Source organism: Chroicocephalus ridibundus, chromosome 12, assembly GCF_963924245.1.
Source record: "Chroicocephalus ridibundus chromosome 12, bChrRid1.1, whole genome shotgun sequence".
NCBI classification, from domain to species: Eukaryota; Metazoa; Chordata; class Aves; order Charadriiformes; family Laridae; genus Chroicocephalus; species Chroicocephalus ridibundus.
The window spans coordinates 2,389,111-2,403,301 of NC_086295.1; the positions used below are offsets into that span (position 1 = coordinate 2,389,111).

The 14,191-nt window shown below is 37.6% G+C and overlaps 1 protein-coding gene across 3 annotated transcripts in view; it reads left to right on the plus strand.

The window, feature by feature from the left end:
- Positions 1–14,191, plus strand: part of OSBPL2 (oxysterol binding protein like 2) — a 37,647-nt gene that overhangs the window by 18,026 nt on the left and 5,430 nt on the right. For all 3 annotated transcript variants that reach the window (XM_063350014.1, XM_063350016.1, XM_063350015.1), the window contains 9 exons: positions 3,075–3,222; positions 3,470–3,545; positions 5,278–5,412; positions 5,982–6,079; positions 6,794–6,976; positions 9,787–9,894; positions 11,216–11,305; positions 11,841–11,964; positions 13,867–13,995. In XM_063350014.1, the coding sequence (XP_063206084.1) occupies positions 3,075–3,222; positions 3,470–3,545; positions 5,278–5,412; positions 5,982–6,079; positions 6,794–6,976; positions 9,787–9,894; positions 11,216–11,305; positions 11,841–11,964; positions 13,867–13,995 (1,091 nt within the window). The remainder of the gene's footprint in view (positions 1–3,074; positions 3,223–3,469; positions 3,546–5,277; positions 5,413–5,981; positions 6,080–6,793; positions 6,977–9,786; positions 9,895–11,215; positions 11,306–11,840; positions 11,965–13,866; positions 13,996–14,191) is intronic.

Below are 14,191 nucleotides of genomic sequence, written 5' to 3' on the forward strand. Positions count from 1 at the left end.
TTGATTCCCTTTCTGTCTTGAGTGACAAGGCTTAATTAGTATTTAAGGAAGTTGCTGACTGTACGAAAGGGGCAGTCTTGTGTCTTTTGTCTGTGACTCACAGAAGAGTGTGCCTCTGCTCCCTCGTGGGTGGATGTACAGCATAGTCTGAGCGGACTTGTGTCGTTTGCAGGATGTGGAAGAGGAAGGCTAAGAAAACTAGAGTTACTGGCAAGTGACTTTTCTTTAAGCTCTTGAAATAGATTGATGTTGGCACCCAATTTAAGTATTTGACTTTGAAAATGTAAAACTTTTAAAAAACTTTTGCTTCACCCTTAACACATGTAAGTTGAGACTTTTGCTTAAGCTAATTTTTGACATTTTATTTCTGTGTGTGGTCCCCTATCCCCCTTTTAAATCCTCATTTTAATCCTCACTCCCAGTGGCTCTTCACTGTAAAAACCGTCCTGTAAGTAAAACTTATTTACTGAGTTTTGCAAGTTCAGGGCTTTAATGGCAGCAGAAGAAAGGCTCTTCTTGTAACTTAGAAAAACTACAACAAATCATTCCAGTAAACTGCTTTTTTCCAGGTAAGTACTTCCTCTGTGAAGAACGTTCTCTGGATAGTTCTTCACAGCACTATAAGACTTATAACTACATTGAGAATGGCTTTTCAAACTTTCTCAATGGGCTTGTGGGAGACAAGCCAGCTGATACTTAAGTGTTGAAAGTGTAGTTGAAAGTCTAGTGATTATCTAGCTGTCTAACCTAGTTTGTTGGGGCTTTTTTTGGTGTTTTTTAAAAAAGAAATTAGGTGGAGACGCACTCTAATAAAGCAGACTTTACTTCTACATTTAGGTGTGTTTATCTCATTGAAGCACCCATTAAATGTGATGCTGTTCCTTATGTTGTGTGCGCTTGATCAGCTTTCCGTGTGAGGGCACGCGTACCTGAAAGCTCATCTGTTTTTTCCAACTTCATTAGTCAAGCTAATAAAAGTTGTGGTGTTATGCCCTACAGTACTTGTCTTTTCCATCTCCTTGTACTGTAATAGGTTCCAAAAAAAGGTAATATGTGATTAGAAATGCCATTTCGAATCGATAAATATTTTGCTGTGGGTTAACTGAAGATAGGCCTGTGTTTTTTAATACAGGTGTTTCAGGGTAGTCTTCATTTTAGTGACCTGAATATATATATGACTATCATACTTTCCAATTAAGTACTAAGACCTGCTAAGGTGTGGTTATTGCTGTGTAATTACATGCTTGTGACATCAAAATGCAGGAGACAGTTTAATACATGACATCACCCATTACAGCTGCTGTTTACCAAATAAGATCATATTGATGGTACTTCCTTCTGCAGTTTTGAATGTTATTGTCATGGTCTTGGTCCCTGCAAGAACTGTAGCTTTCTGTTTCTGAATGTGTGCCTTTTCATTGCTCTAATTGCTCTAATAAAGCATAGGCACCCTATTGGAGATGTAAACAAAACCAAATAAAGTCCTACTTATGATAGATACTCTTTAAGAAGTTAATGACAGAGCATCACAACGTTTTACTCTGCTTAAAATTGAAATAATCTTTGTCAAGACTGATTTCTTTACTCCATTAGAGTCTTGACATGCTTTGTAATATTTCGGAATCTTTCTGTACCCACAGCTGGACTTTGGGACAGGCTGTAGCTGAGTGCGATGGTAACTGTCAGCTCATAGACAAGTGGTTGCCCAGGTTGCGATAGCTGGAATGAAAGGAGTACAAATATTATGTTGGTGTATTCCTTCAACCAGTGGCAAGATTGCATGCCAGCAAATACGCATATTTTCCTGTTGGTTTTGGATTCTAACTCTGAAGTTGGAAGCTGGAAACTAAAGCCACCTTGTGGTTCTTAATGAGGAATTGACCCTTGTGGTGCTCAGAAAGGATTTAATGCTCTTTGAATTATTTTTCAACAAAAATATTTCTTTATTACACTGAATGATCAGCAGTGCTCTCCATTGTGGTACCGTGGCAGTTGTGAAGGTTGTGACTGTATTAATGCATCATTTCAGGGTGCTCTGAATCGATGCTGCAGCTGATCCTTATTTGTCGTTTGGTTCCTGCAGTCAGTCTGTGTGGCAGCGTTGACAAGAGGCCTGTCGATGGTGACTGTGTGTGTGTGCACAAAATGTTTTTTACAGTGTTATTATTTAAAGGCATATGCAAAAATAAATTGTTATTCTAAGTATGTGGGGGGAGGTAGTGTGACTTAAAATCATTAGACTAAAATCTTGGATTGTTGGTTTAGTCCAACTTGTACGTAAGACTCTCTGATTACAGAAGCTTGTGTTCCTGTAGATTCCTGCTGGTTTAACTTTTTTTATGGTTAAAGCTGTTGAAAGCATGTTGTTATTGGGGGTGCTGGCATTTAGTTACAATGGTGTTTCCAGTAGCTTTCTACCCGAGAGCATGGAACTGGGTCATAGGAAATGGAGCTGCTGACGGTAGGTCATGCTCTGGGTGCTCGTAGAGCTCAGGGAGTGACTCCTCTTGGTGTCCGCAGGTTCTTGCTGTCACCATTAGGGAAGTGTTAGATGGTTTGTACACGTGGGTGGCAAAAAGAAGTTAGATAGCCTATGTTTCTGTCCGTTGGTAGTCTGGATGCTTGCTGTTGGGTTGTGAAATGGCCATTGTATCTTTTTTTTTTTTTTTCCTCCTTGCCTGTTAGCAGTATAAGTAGGCTACATTAAATTTTTTTAAGGTCCTTGAAGAAAACTACATAACTGAATAAAATTACTGTAATCATGCTGCAGCTCTGAAGAAGAGACAATACCACTAATCTGATTAGGAGCTACGGAAGAATTTATAACATTCTAAATTGGTTTTATATTCAGCAGTGTAAAAAATTAGTTGAGAATGCTTTATTCTAATGCAATACTTGGTTCTAAATACTCTTGGAAATTAGGTCACTTAATAAAGGGTTTTCACTCCGATATTCTTTAAAATAAAATAACCTCATATAAGTGCACTTATGCTGTGAGACTTACAAAATGTGAGTGGCACTCTGTGGCATAATAAGGTTCCTAAGAAAACTATTGCCTTATGGTTTTTATACAGGCTTTGATTCTGACAATTCTTCAGGAGACTTTTCAGAAGCAAATCATAAAGTTGCAGAAATGCTGGATCTAGATCCACACCAAAGCAATAGGACTGGAGAGCATAATGGAGAGACAGAGATCCAAGAAAATGGGATTAAGAGACACAGGTAAGCACATAGTACTACATAGTAAATGAGAAGCGAGTATGTGCTGGCTCTTTATCTTTTGGGCCATTACTGTTATCATTGGAAGAGGTTAATTCTCTGGAACTGAAAAGACATTTCACTTGTCTGCTTCCTGTGTCAACGCTAGGTTAATGCTTTGCTTCCTTTATATATTACTTCAATATGTACAAATGAAAACGTCTTGTTGTTTAAGGGGCTGATAACGACAGTTGTTTTTTTCCAATTACAGGACATCATTACCTGCCCCGATGTTTTCTAGAAGTGATTTTAGTGTGTGGAGCATATTAAAAAAATGCATTGGACTGGTGAGTTGGCTTGGATGAAATACGCTGATGTTAGGTCTCCTGACTTCAACTGGTTAATTTTATTGATTAAACCTTAAGACATAGAATAATACCTGGTGCCTTTTCATTTTTTCTCTATAGGGAACATCATCTTAAACTGCAGCTCTCTAAATCTCAACATCCATTTCATAACAGTACTATTTCCTCACTGCTTTAGCTATTGGAGTATGTGGATTGGTGTTCCTAATGCTGTCCTATAAGAATCACACTAAAGCCATTAGAAATATAATCAAATATGGTTTGAGTAACAAAACACAATGCTCTCTTCTCTGTTTTGTTTTGTTTGTTTTTTTTTTTTATTATTATTATTATTCTTTACTTACCAAATGTGATTTAGGGCTTTATTTTGGGGGGTGGGTGGTGGATTTTTTTTTCCCCTTCCATAATTTAAGCAGTTTGTGCCAAAAAAAAATTTACTTTCATCTTATTGATGGGATAGAAAAGTTTGGGATCTCTTAGAGTTTCTTAGAGAGCCCAGTGCAGGCTTGCGGTATTAATGGTGTGATGTAATTGGATCATAAGATTTATTCTTGGACGTGGAAACACAGACCTTTACATCGTTCTGTGTTGTTAAAGGACCCCGATGCTTGCATGGTTATTGGCCATCACTGCTGTTTTCTTTTAGTCCTTTAAGAATTCAGTTACATGTTTGATTACTTCATTCTTATTAGGAATGAAAATGATGTTCTACACTGGAGGGCATTGCTGCCATAGCTGCTTTTCAGAAGCATTAAGCAATTACAGTCTAGGTCTGCCAGTACGGTCCTTTGTGAATGCAACAGACAAGTCAGTGAGCCCTTCTGCTAGCTTAAATTATCTCATCTAGGAGATGCAGCTGTACTGTCAAAACTCCTTTTGTTAGGATGAGTGACCTATCTACTGGAATGCTTTGCTTGGACCAAATCAATTTAAGTTAGTTAGGGGTAACTGTGGTTTATTTTTTTTCCTTACTGCCTGTGACAATGTGAGGAAAATGTTCCATTAACTTCATCTGGTAGCATTCTCCTTTCCACTAAGTTCTAACCACTGAAATGATACTTTATTGCTCAGCCACGAGTGCAACTTTTTAATTAAACAGCCAAATTTGCTTGGATATAGTAGAAGACCTGCGGAATTGGAAATCTCTCTGTGAACTTCACGTCTGTCTTGTATCCACAAGCAAAATGAGAAACATTCTGACGCAAATAACACGTTGCTTAAATAAAGCCACTAAAATTTGTTAGAGCAATTCAAATCCTATTCTTTATGTAACTGTTCCTTTTGAAAAATAATTTGTGGTTACTGCAGTAAAATAGATTTTATGCAAAAAGATATGTGAGGATTTCAAAGGAATGCGTGGTACTTAAATATCGGTAGTGAGCTGGTTGGCACGTTATTGCTGCTATCTATGGAAATTTTAACCTCTTCTGTTTTATGTGGACCACAGAATAGAAGGTAACATTTTTCTTGAATTCAGTGGGTTAGCTGGATCAAGTCTTGAAGGTGTTTACTCTTTCAGATTGCTAGTAGCACCCTGCGGTGCTCCTAGCCCCTTTCAGCTGTAGCACTTAAAGGTCTACGATAGGCTTGCCAAATGTCTTTTGAAGAATGCTACAGATAAACTAACCCACAACTTATTTTCAAAATTCTTGTTGTTGTCAGTTTTTAACTTAGTGTTATGCTCAAGAAATTAACTTACCCTTTTGTTACCTAGGAGCTGTCTAAGATTACAATGCCTATTGTCTTCAACGAGCCATTGAGTTTCCTTCAACGGATAACAGAATACATGGAACATATATACCTCATTAATAAGGCTTGTAGTCACGCAGACCCCCTGGAAAGAATGCAGGTAACTAACAGCTACCACCTTCTGCTTAGTTCAGAAGAATTTCTTCTCTTCTGGACTATTTCATTTTAAGACAGTTTCTCACTTGAGTGTATTTCTTTCTCTGGAGCTATCATCAGAATGCCTGTATTTGTCTAGACAAGTTTCTCGTTTCCTAGTGGCTGTATCAGGTATTTGTGACACTTTCACACTTGATCCTGTGCAGAGTTTGAGCCAAAAGTCTGGTGCAGGAGAGTGCCACAACCGATGATGCCCAAGGCCCTGAACCTTTTCAGGACTGCTTTAACTGTGACTCTTTTTGTGTTTTTATGTGTCGTGAAGATGAGATCTTGGCTTTAAGTCAGCCTAAATTGATTAGTTGAGTGGCTCCGTGATTTTTAAGTTACTGGATGAAAAATTATTGTGACAGAGACAAGCTTTATCACTCTTTTCTCCTCCAAAACTGGCTGAATATATAGTACTTTCTTTTTGGAAGAATAATGAAATACTGTAATGTGCAACAAATATAACATATTAAACTCTGAGCTTTAATGTACTGTTCTCATAACAATATGTTCTTAATTTGATTATAGGCTGTAGCTGCTTTTGCAGTTTCTGCTGTAGCTTCTCAGTGGGAGAGAACTGGCAAACCATTTAACCCACTGTTAGGAGAAACCTATGAATTAACCAGGTAATAATTACTTTAAATTGGGAGCTGGGGCTATTCGTGTTCTCTTGGGTTAGCAGACTTATACTAGTTTGGTTGTTTATTCAGTGAAATAAATAAAAAAATCTACTAAAATATATTTCTGACTGTAGCTAAAATTCTTTTCCCCACACAATCTCAAAATCTTTAAGAAATTGTTAGATAATAACTTAATTTCTAGGTTTAGTCAGAGTATTCTTTGAATTATTCAGAGAAAAATCGGTCTGTGTTCTTTCACCAACGACATTTTCTGACCAGAGACTGTTAATTAATTTAAATAGCATTTTGCTGATCATGTCAGATAGAGGAGTTAGTCTGAAGGACTCCCACCCCTAAATGGATGATACGTATGCAGTGGAGAAAAGAATTTTCAGTAAGACCTGCTGCTGCTCCCCAAAGAGGTTCAGTATTTTCAAGAGTTATTTCAGTGAAACGTCTTCAAAAGCCTTTCTGGCTAGAAAGTCATTTAGGTGTTTGAATGTGGGTTGGTTTGGGGTATGAAGAGAAAAGGTGTTCAGAGTACAATTTCTTTCATTTCATGAACTGTAAATGTGTCATGGGACTAGAGAAGGAAAAGTCTCACCTTCAGTTTAATTTAAAAATCCTCCAAACTTTTTTAAAGTATCAAGTAACTCTTTTCTCTTGTAACATTTTAAAAAATATTTACTGTTTAATGCTTTTTTTTGTTGTTGTTGCTAGGGAGGATTTAGGATTTAGGTTTATATCTGAGCAAGTCAGCCACCACCCACCTATTAGTGCATTTTATTCTGAAGGCCTCAATAAGGACTTTATTTTTCATGGATCAATCTATCCCAAACTAAAATTCTGGGGAAAGAGCATAGAAGCGGAGCCTCGGGGAACAATTACTTTGGAGCTTCTGAAGTGAGTATGAGAAGTAAATACCTTTCTGTGTTGGTCTCCTTACCATTTACTTGGATAAATAAATAGGTGGTAATCATCTTATCGACTCTTCATAGGGGATTGTCTAAAAACCTCTGGCTGATGAGGTTTGAAGAGTTTATTTACAAGTTAATTTTCACTGCTTAATTTCATGGTTTTTTAAGTTGTGCCATGCTTGTATAGCTGTGGCAATTTGACCCATTTTTTCCACTATGAAAATCAGCATTTCTGAAAAACTGAATGCTACTGAAAGCTAGTTGTGAAGGCATGTAAAATTTAAAGAGAGAGAAAATTCTATTGCCAGGCTATTCAAGCTCATCTCGCTTTTAAATATTGTTGTTGGTTTTGATTATTTGTGTGGAAAGAACTGGGTCTTCAGAATAGCTGTTCTGTGTGATAAAGGAACATGAGAAACCTTGCCTTGTCACCTATTTAACGCTTCCTGTGTATGATCACCTTCCCGTTAAAATCCAGAATGGCTCTCCACATTACTCCTAGGCTTGTCTCTAATTGTGTATGTCTCATAATTTACATGACTTCCCGTAAGTTGTTTTGTGCCCTGGTGGCACAAAGACTCTTGAGCTTTCCCAAGTAGGACACAAACACGCGCTGGATAATAGTTGCAGAAAAGTATTCTGCAATTGAACACTTAAAGGTGCTTTTATAAAAGCTTTCTTCAGGCGTAACTTTGAGGTTGTTTTGAAATATCTGCTTATGAAACTTTTCGACACTTGGTTTGAATAAAGAGTCAATTTGCCTGACATATCAAGCATTGACTTCTTCTATAGTTTCTTTTGAAAGTATAGTTTATTTGTCGAGCTGCTGGCATCTAATCTTACAAAGCTTATAAAAGTAGGAACTGCTCTTGGATATAAATGGTGATGAAAATAGAGGAAATGTCTTCTGAATATAGACGGAACTATGAATGTTAGTCTAGAACGCAGACGTGACAAAAATAAAGTTTGTTGCGGGACAGAGAGTCTTTATTTAGAAGACTATTAAAATTCCTGCTCTGCCCAATCAAATTACCAGGCACAGATTTAAACTGAAGTATAAATGATTAAAGCATTTCTTTTAAATAATTGCTTCAAGTTAGCAGCAGAAGTTGAAATAAAATTTTGAGCCTCTGTGTTGTGAGTCATACCGTTCCGTTGGGTTGAGTACTTTGAGAACTGCTCAGGGCCTGGGTGAACAAGCAACTGTTTAGGAAGCAAAATTGCAAGACAGGGTTAAGTACTGCGTTTATGTTAACCATGACTATGTTTTCAATACATGCATTAGAAAACACACTTCTTCCTCACTTCTCCAGCACAAATAAGTGTTTCGATTTATCAGCACTGGCCATGAGTGTCTTGCGTTTTGTTTTACGCTATACAGCTTTTGGTGTCAAGTAGTTCATGAATAAAAATGAGTGCTAAGGCTGGTGGGATGAATTTGGGGGGTTTTGGTATTTTTTCCCCACTTGAAGATTAGTCATTGTTCTAAAGTATGCTTGAAGACAATTTACTGTGGAAATTTCTTCAATAGTCTGGTTTTGTTCTGTACTGGAAAATGACAGACCAGTTGGAAACATTAAGTAGAAGTACAAGGCATTTGTTACAGAGGGGACACTGCTTGTTTCTGTATTTTCTGTATTAGAATAGAATTTGCCAGCTTTCCTAAGGTGGATTGATTGCCATCCAGGTAACTTCAGTATTTCTTTTACCAGCACGAGTGAGAAGAGATGGCTTTGACTCTGCCAAGCTAGTGAGAATAGCAATCCCGTTGTTTAACATTTTGACGACACTTAGAATAATGCCTTTTAAAGATTTACAGTCTCTTAACTCATCTTTGTAAAGCTTTTCACAAAACATTAAAACCAAAATGAAACTAAATGGAAAATTTTTCAATTCTAGGACTTTTCCTCCTTCTTAGTAAAACTTTGGGGAAAGTGTGAAATTGAGTAATAAATTGGATTTTTAAATGTCATGTTTATGAAGCTTGAATATAGTGCTATCGTGTCCCACTGATGTCGGACAACCAAAAAAAAATGCCCAAAATTGCCTTCAGTGCCACTGGAGCAGGCCTCGTATACCCGTGTGGAAACTTGTGGCATATTTGTGCAAATGACTTATGCAGTTTGCTGACTCGTATTGCTCTCTTCAGGCTCAAAAGCCTTTACCACGCAGTGTTTGTAAAATAAAAATTGTTCAAGTGGGTTAATCTGACCGACTCCCGACCAACCCTTTACAGCAAAGCTTACTCAGAACTGGTAGTGACTAACCTCTCTGCTGGAAGTCTCCCATATTGATGTTCAGTGCTTTTTTATCACAAAAGGTACTCTCTAAATTATGATAGAGGTTTACACGAAAGAGCTTTAGGAAGAGGTTGGCAGTGCTGCTGCAATAGTTGAATAGAAGACACTATTAGGTGTTAGCTTGTCAGTCTGGTTCTCCTGTGAATATTAGGTTTTACCACATACAGCTTTAAAACAGTGAATGAAAATGATGAATTGCTGGACGGCTGTTTATGTTGGGCTGGAATTTGTAATCAAAGGCACAGCAACTGTAAAACTTACTATTTCAACTCTGTGAGAAGGAATAAGAATATAGGGGATATCTCTTGCACTGGTGTTTAGATACAATACATTGTTGGCTTATAAAGAACAGTCTGTTTCTTTTCTGTGTTGAAGTTAACTGCTGGCTGGTCACAGGAGTGCTAAATATTTTGCGCTGCCATGAAGAGAATTGAAAACAGGCTTACATTCCATCTCAAACTCAAGAAAATTATTTACTTTTCTATTTTCTTTACAGACATAATGAAGCTTACACATGGACAAATCCAACCTGTTGTGTACATAATGTAATTATTGGTAAACTGTGGTTAGAACAATACGGAACGGTAGAAATTGTAAATCACAGGTAATGCTAATCATGACACTGAGGCTTGGCTTATAGGGACTGCTGCATGGGCACCTTCGTTACAAAGCAGAGAGGTGTGATTTTTGTCATTATACAGGAGGCTTTCTTTTGTAGGTCCAAAGTCTTGTCTTTTTTTTTTTTCCTTTTTTTTTTTTTCCTTCTGAAAAATTCATACTAGTCATTGGACTGGGTTTAGTATCTTAATAATGTTAATGAAAAGGCACGGGGCTAGATCACTTATGGGACACAAAGATTTTATGTTTGTGAGTTACTCATTCAAATTCAACCCTATCGACAGAGAACAGAAATTAAATTGAACTCCAGAACCATTAAATGGAATAATTGGAGGCTTGCAGTTGACCTCCATCATGTTGATTGTGATTTGGCCCTCTCTTTAGTTTCGAAAATAGAGAATGTCATAAATTAAGGGTACGGCACAGAAAAATTACTGCAGACGAGGATAATGTGAACTTCGAGCGTGTCAGTTGCTCTGCCAACTGCCTATATAAAAGCTTTTTACCTTATATAAAATAAATTACCTCCTGTAATGACAAGGGAGAGAATTTATGAAAACTGTATTACTTCTGCACATGTTTTTCTGTCCTAAGTGGGAGCTTTAAACCAAGAGGGCTGCTGCTTTGATACTTGTCATAGCATCTGATCTAGTGTCTTCTCTTATATATTGGCTAGTCTCTGTATGCCTTGTGCTTGAGATAGAAACTTGGCTTGATACCTCACCGGGAGAGATTATTTACATATATGTACATCTCCGTGCAAGGGAGATGCTGAAATATAATGCTGCTTTATGTTTGTAAAATGTTTAGTTCAGAATTTTTGATACACAATTTACAGGTAACTTTGGAATGCACTTAACTAGATTTTCCTGCATAGGTCATTTGTAAAAGTTATTTCTCATTACAGTTAGCTGTAAATATATATTGATCTGAAATGCGGTGTATTAATAGTGGGGGTTAAGTAGTATGCAAGACTGCATTGTGTTTTATTCCTAGTACTTTTGGTAAATTTTGGATATACATGAAACTCAGAAGTATGGTCATGTTTTCAGTTGGCTTTCACAGGCTGATGTTTTCATGCGCACATTGATTTCTTTTTTGTCCTTTTTGTGTAACTTTGAAATTTGCGTGCCTTTTTTAATGCCCTGGTCAGATAATAAACCACAGTTAAAGAAAACTAATGATACAAATAACTACCCCTCAGCTAATTGTAAATATATGAAAATAGTTAAATAAGGTAAAAAAGTAAACTTACTAATGTATGTAGGGGGTTGCTTCTTTTAAGTATGTACTTATTTCCTCTACAGTACTGGAGATAAATGTGTCCTTAACTTTAAACCGTGTGGATTGTTTGGGAAAGAGCTTCACAGAGTAGAGGGATACATTCAGGACAAAAAGTAAGTGCTAAAAGCCTCCTGACCTCTCTGTTTGAGCAGTCTGACATTTCTTCAGTGCTGGCATAGTGACCACAATTGACATGACTGCAAAGTTGGTAGCAATGCAGATTGTAACCCAGTTCTGTTCCCCGTGTCAGTGTTATTAGAAAAACTCTCTAGTCCAGTCTTTGGAAATGAAGGTATCCAGGGAAGATGCAGAGTGTTTGCAACTGATATTACTGTTGTGCAGTCACAATTCTAGTCTTCTATGTTGTAAACTATTGGCTTTATTGTACCCACACTCATTTCAACAGTGGCAAAAGCATGCGACTAAGTCATGAAGATGTGTTTTGCAGGACTGAATGCCAGAAAGACTGGACGGAGCTGAAACCTTTTCTTTGTATTATTAAATATCTGACTTCTAAGAAATCTGCAAAGAAACGTAAAATACAACAAAATAGGAAGCTGGGTATTTAATATTGATCAGAATCGGCATGAATTGGCTTAGAAGGCTTTATAAGAAACAAAAGCTAAGTCTCCTTTGCTTTCTCTGCAGCAGAAAGAAGCTGTGTGTGATCTATGGCAAGTGGACAGAATGCTTGTGGTGCACTGATCCCACTACGTATGAGACTTACAGAAAGAACGAAAAGAGAGGTGGTGAGCAGAAGAAATTGAAGCCGGTAAGGCTAAGGATTCTTTAGGGAGAAAAGAAATATAAGAAGTGAAAACATAATCTTTACAGAAATGGTCCGAAGTGGTGGTGAATGGAGGGTTAAACCAGTCCGTCTTTCGGTGGGGGTCAGAGATGGGCAGTGTTAGTCCTGTGAGCAGGTGTTGCGCTTTGAACTTGTGTAGACAGACTTTACTGTGAGCTGGTCGAATCGAAGAGAGCTTATAGAAATGGTGTTTGGTAGAGATTTGTCAAAGAGAAGTCATCAAATATCAACCCCCAAGCTGATGTTGCTCAGGCCTTGAATGAGGAGAGTGTCTCTGCAGCCAACTCCAGATGTAGTAATACTAGGATTCGGGCATTAAAAAAAACTGTAAAAAAAAAAATAATGCATGTTCTTAAAATCAGTTATGCTTTTTGGTGATTCAGCTTTTCATAATTTATGACATAGACAGCCTTGACAACAAGGGGGTCTGGAAAATGCAGGTTTTTTTCATCATGCGTCAGCAGTGTCAGGTAAGTTACCACCAAAGCCTCGGACTTAGATGGAAAATGTTGTATGGTGCAGCAGAGGACTGTTGGGTTTCCTGATACCAACAGGATCTTGCAGACCCTAGTTGCTCATTGAAAATGATAAGTTAAACAGAAGCTAATCATTCTAAACGTTAAGAGGCTCAAACTTCTTTTAAAAAGTATTCACATCAGAAGAACCTAGAGCAACAACAGGCCTTGCTTTTAGCTCTGGATTCCGTCATGGTACAGGCGTATGTTTTGACTTTTTAAAAAAAAAAAAAAAGATTATGTTCATCTTATGAAAAATCAACTCTTTCTTTCCTTCCTTCCCGTTGAATCTATATTTAGATGGGGAGCTGTCTAACAGTAAACCAGATGTTGACATGGAAAGTAGTCTAAAAGAGTCTTTTAAAATAATGAATACTCAAACCAAATAATTGAAATTAGACTCTTAACCATATGGAGCTGTTTTCTAGTGTATAAAACAGGCCTTGTTTAACTTAATAGGGTATTCTTGAATAAAATAAATGAGCCATGTCAGAAGGGACAGAAAGAAAATAGAAAGGAGGTGGGAGCGAGGGAAGGGAAGAAAACTGATACTATCACTCTGTGATGTTATTGCCTCAAACTTCCCTTCTGGTTGTTGTGGTTTTAAAAAGTTTCTCATGGTGAAATCCTCTGAAATTCCACAGTGTAGCTGTCTGTGTTCTACAACAGTCAGATTCTCTCAGATTCTGAGAGCAGCTTCTTGAAGAATACTGCATTTGATTTTATACCTACATTATAGCAGCGCAGCTGATAACAAAGGAATGTGGAAGGAAAGACACATTAAGTACACAGTCTTCATAGTGAGAAAATTGGCAGTGATGATAGTTACTAGAATCTGGATTATAGGAGATCAGATTGAAACAAGTGCGTATCTGTTTTTTAATCGCACAGCCAAATCTTTTGCAAACGATGAAGCAATATCCAAAAGCAGGCATGCCCTATTTGTCTGTCTGAAGCCATTATGGGAACTGGTTTAAATTGCAGTCTTGGCTCAGTTCAGCCTGAAGAGGTAATAGTCAAGTTAGGTGAAACTAAGCTATGGTTGGGATGGAAGGGAAGCTAGAGAAAAAATTCTGAATGACGTTAACTCACTACTATTAATTTTTTTTAAACAGACTTTCAAGTTGTATATAGGTGATGGGAGACTATTCAGAGCTATCAGGAGCGAGACGATAAAACCAAGAGGAACAGTATACAGAGTGAGGAAAAGCAAACATTGAGGGGTGAGGCAGAAGTACAAGAGTGTTTAATATCTCAAATTTGAACAGATTCTTCAACAGTCAGTGTAGAACTCTAGGTGAAACTGTCCAATTTCCCTTTGTTCCCCTGACAAGAGTTATCTCTGTTTCAGAGTGAAGATGTTATTAAATCTGAAAATGATGAGGCTGATGATATGCCAGAGGTTCAAGACACGGTGCAGTTCATACCAGGCAGTAAATTGCTTTGGAGAATAAATTGTAGGCCACCAAACTCATCGCAGGTAACTGTTTCACTCAGTCTGTGCATTGCTATCGCTAGTGACTTATCCATGGGAACATGAGTAATGTTCAAGAGAAACCCCACAGAAGTGTTTGTCCTTAGCATGCGTATTGTCAGGCTCTGGCAGTTCTTGCAGCAGTAGAATTATATTACAGCAAGCTCTCTGCTTCGTTCCTGTGCTGAAAGCATCGCTGCTG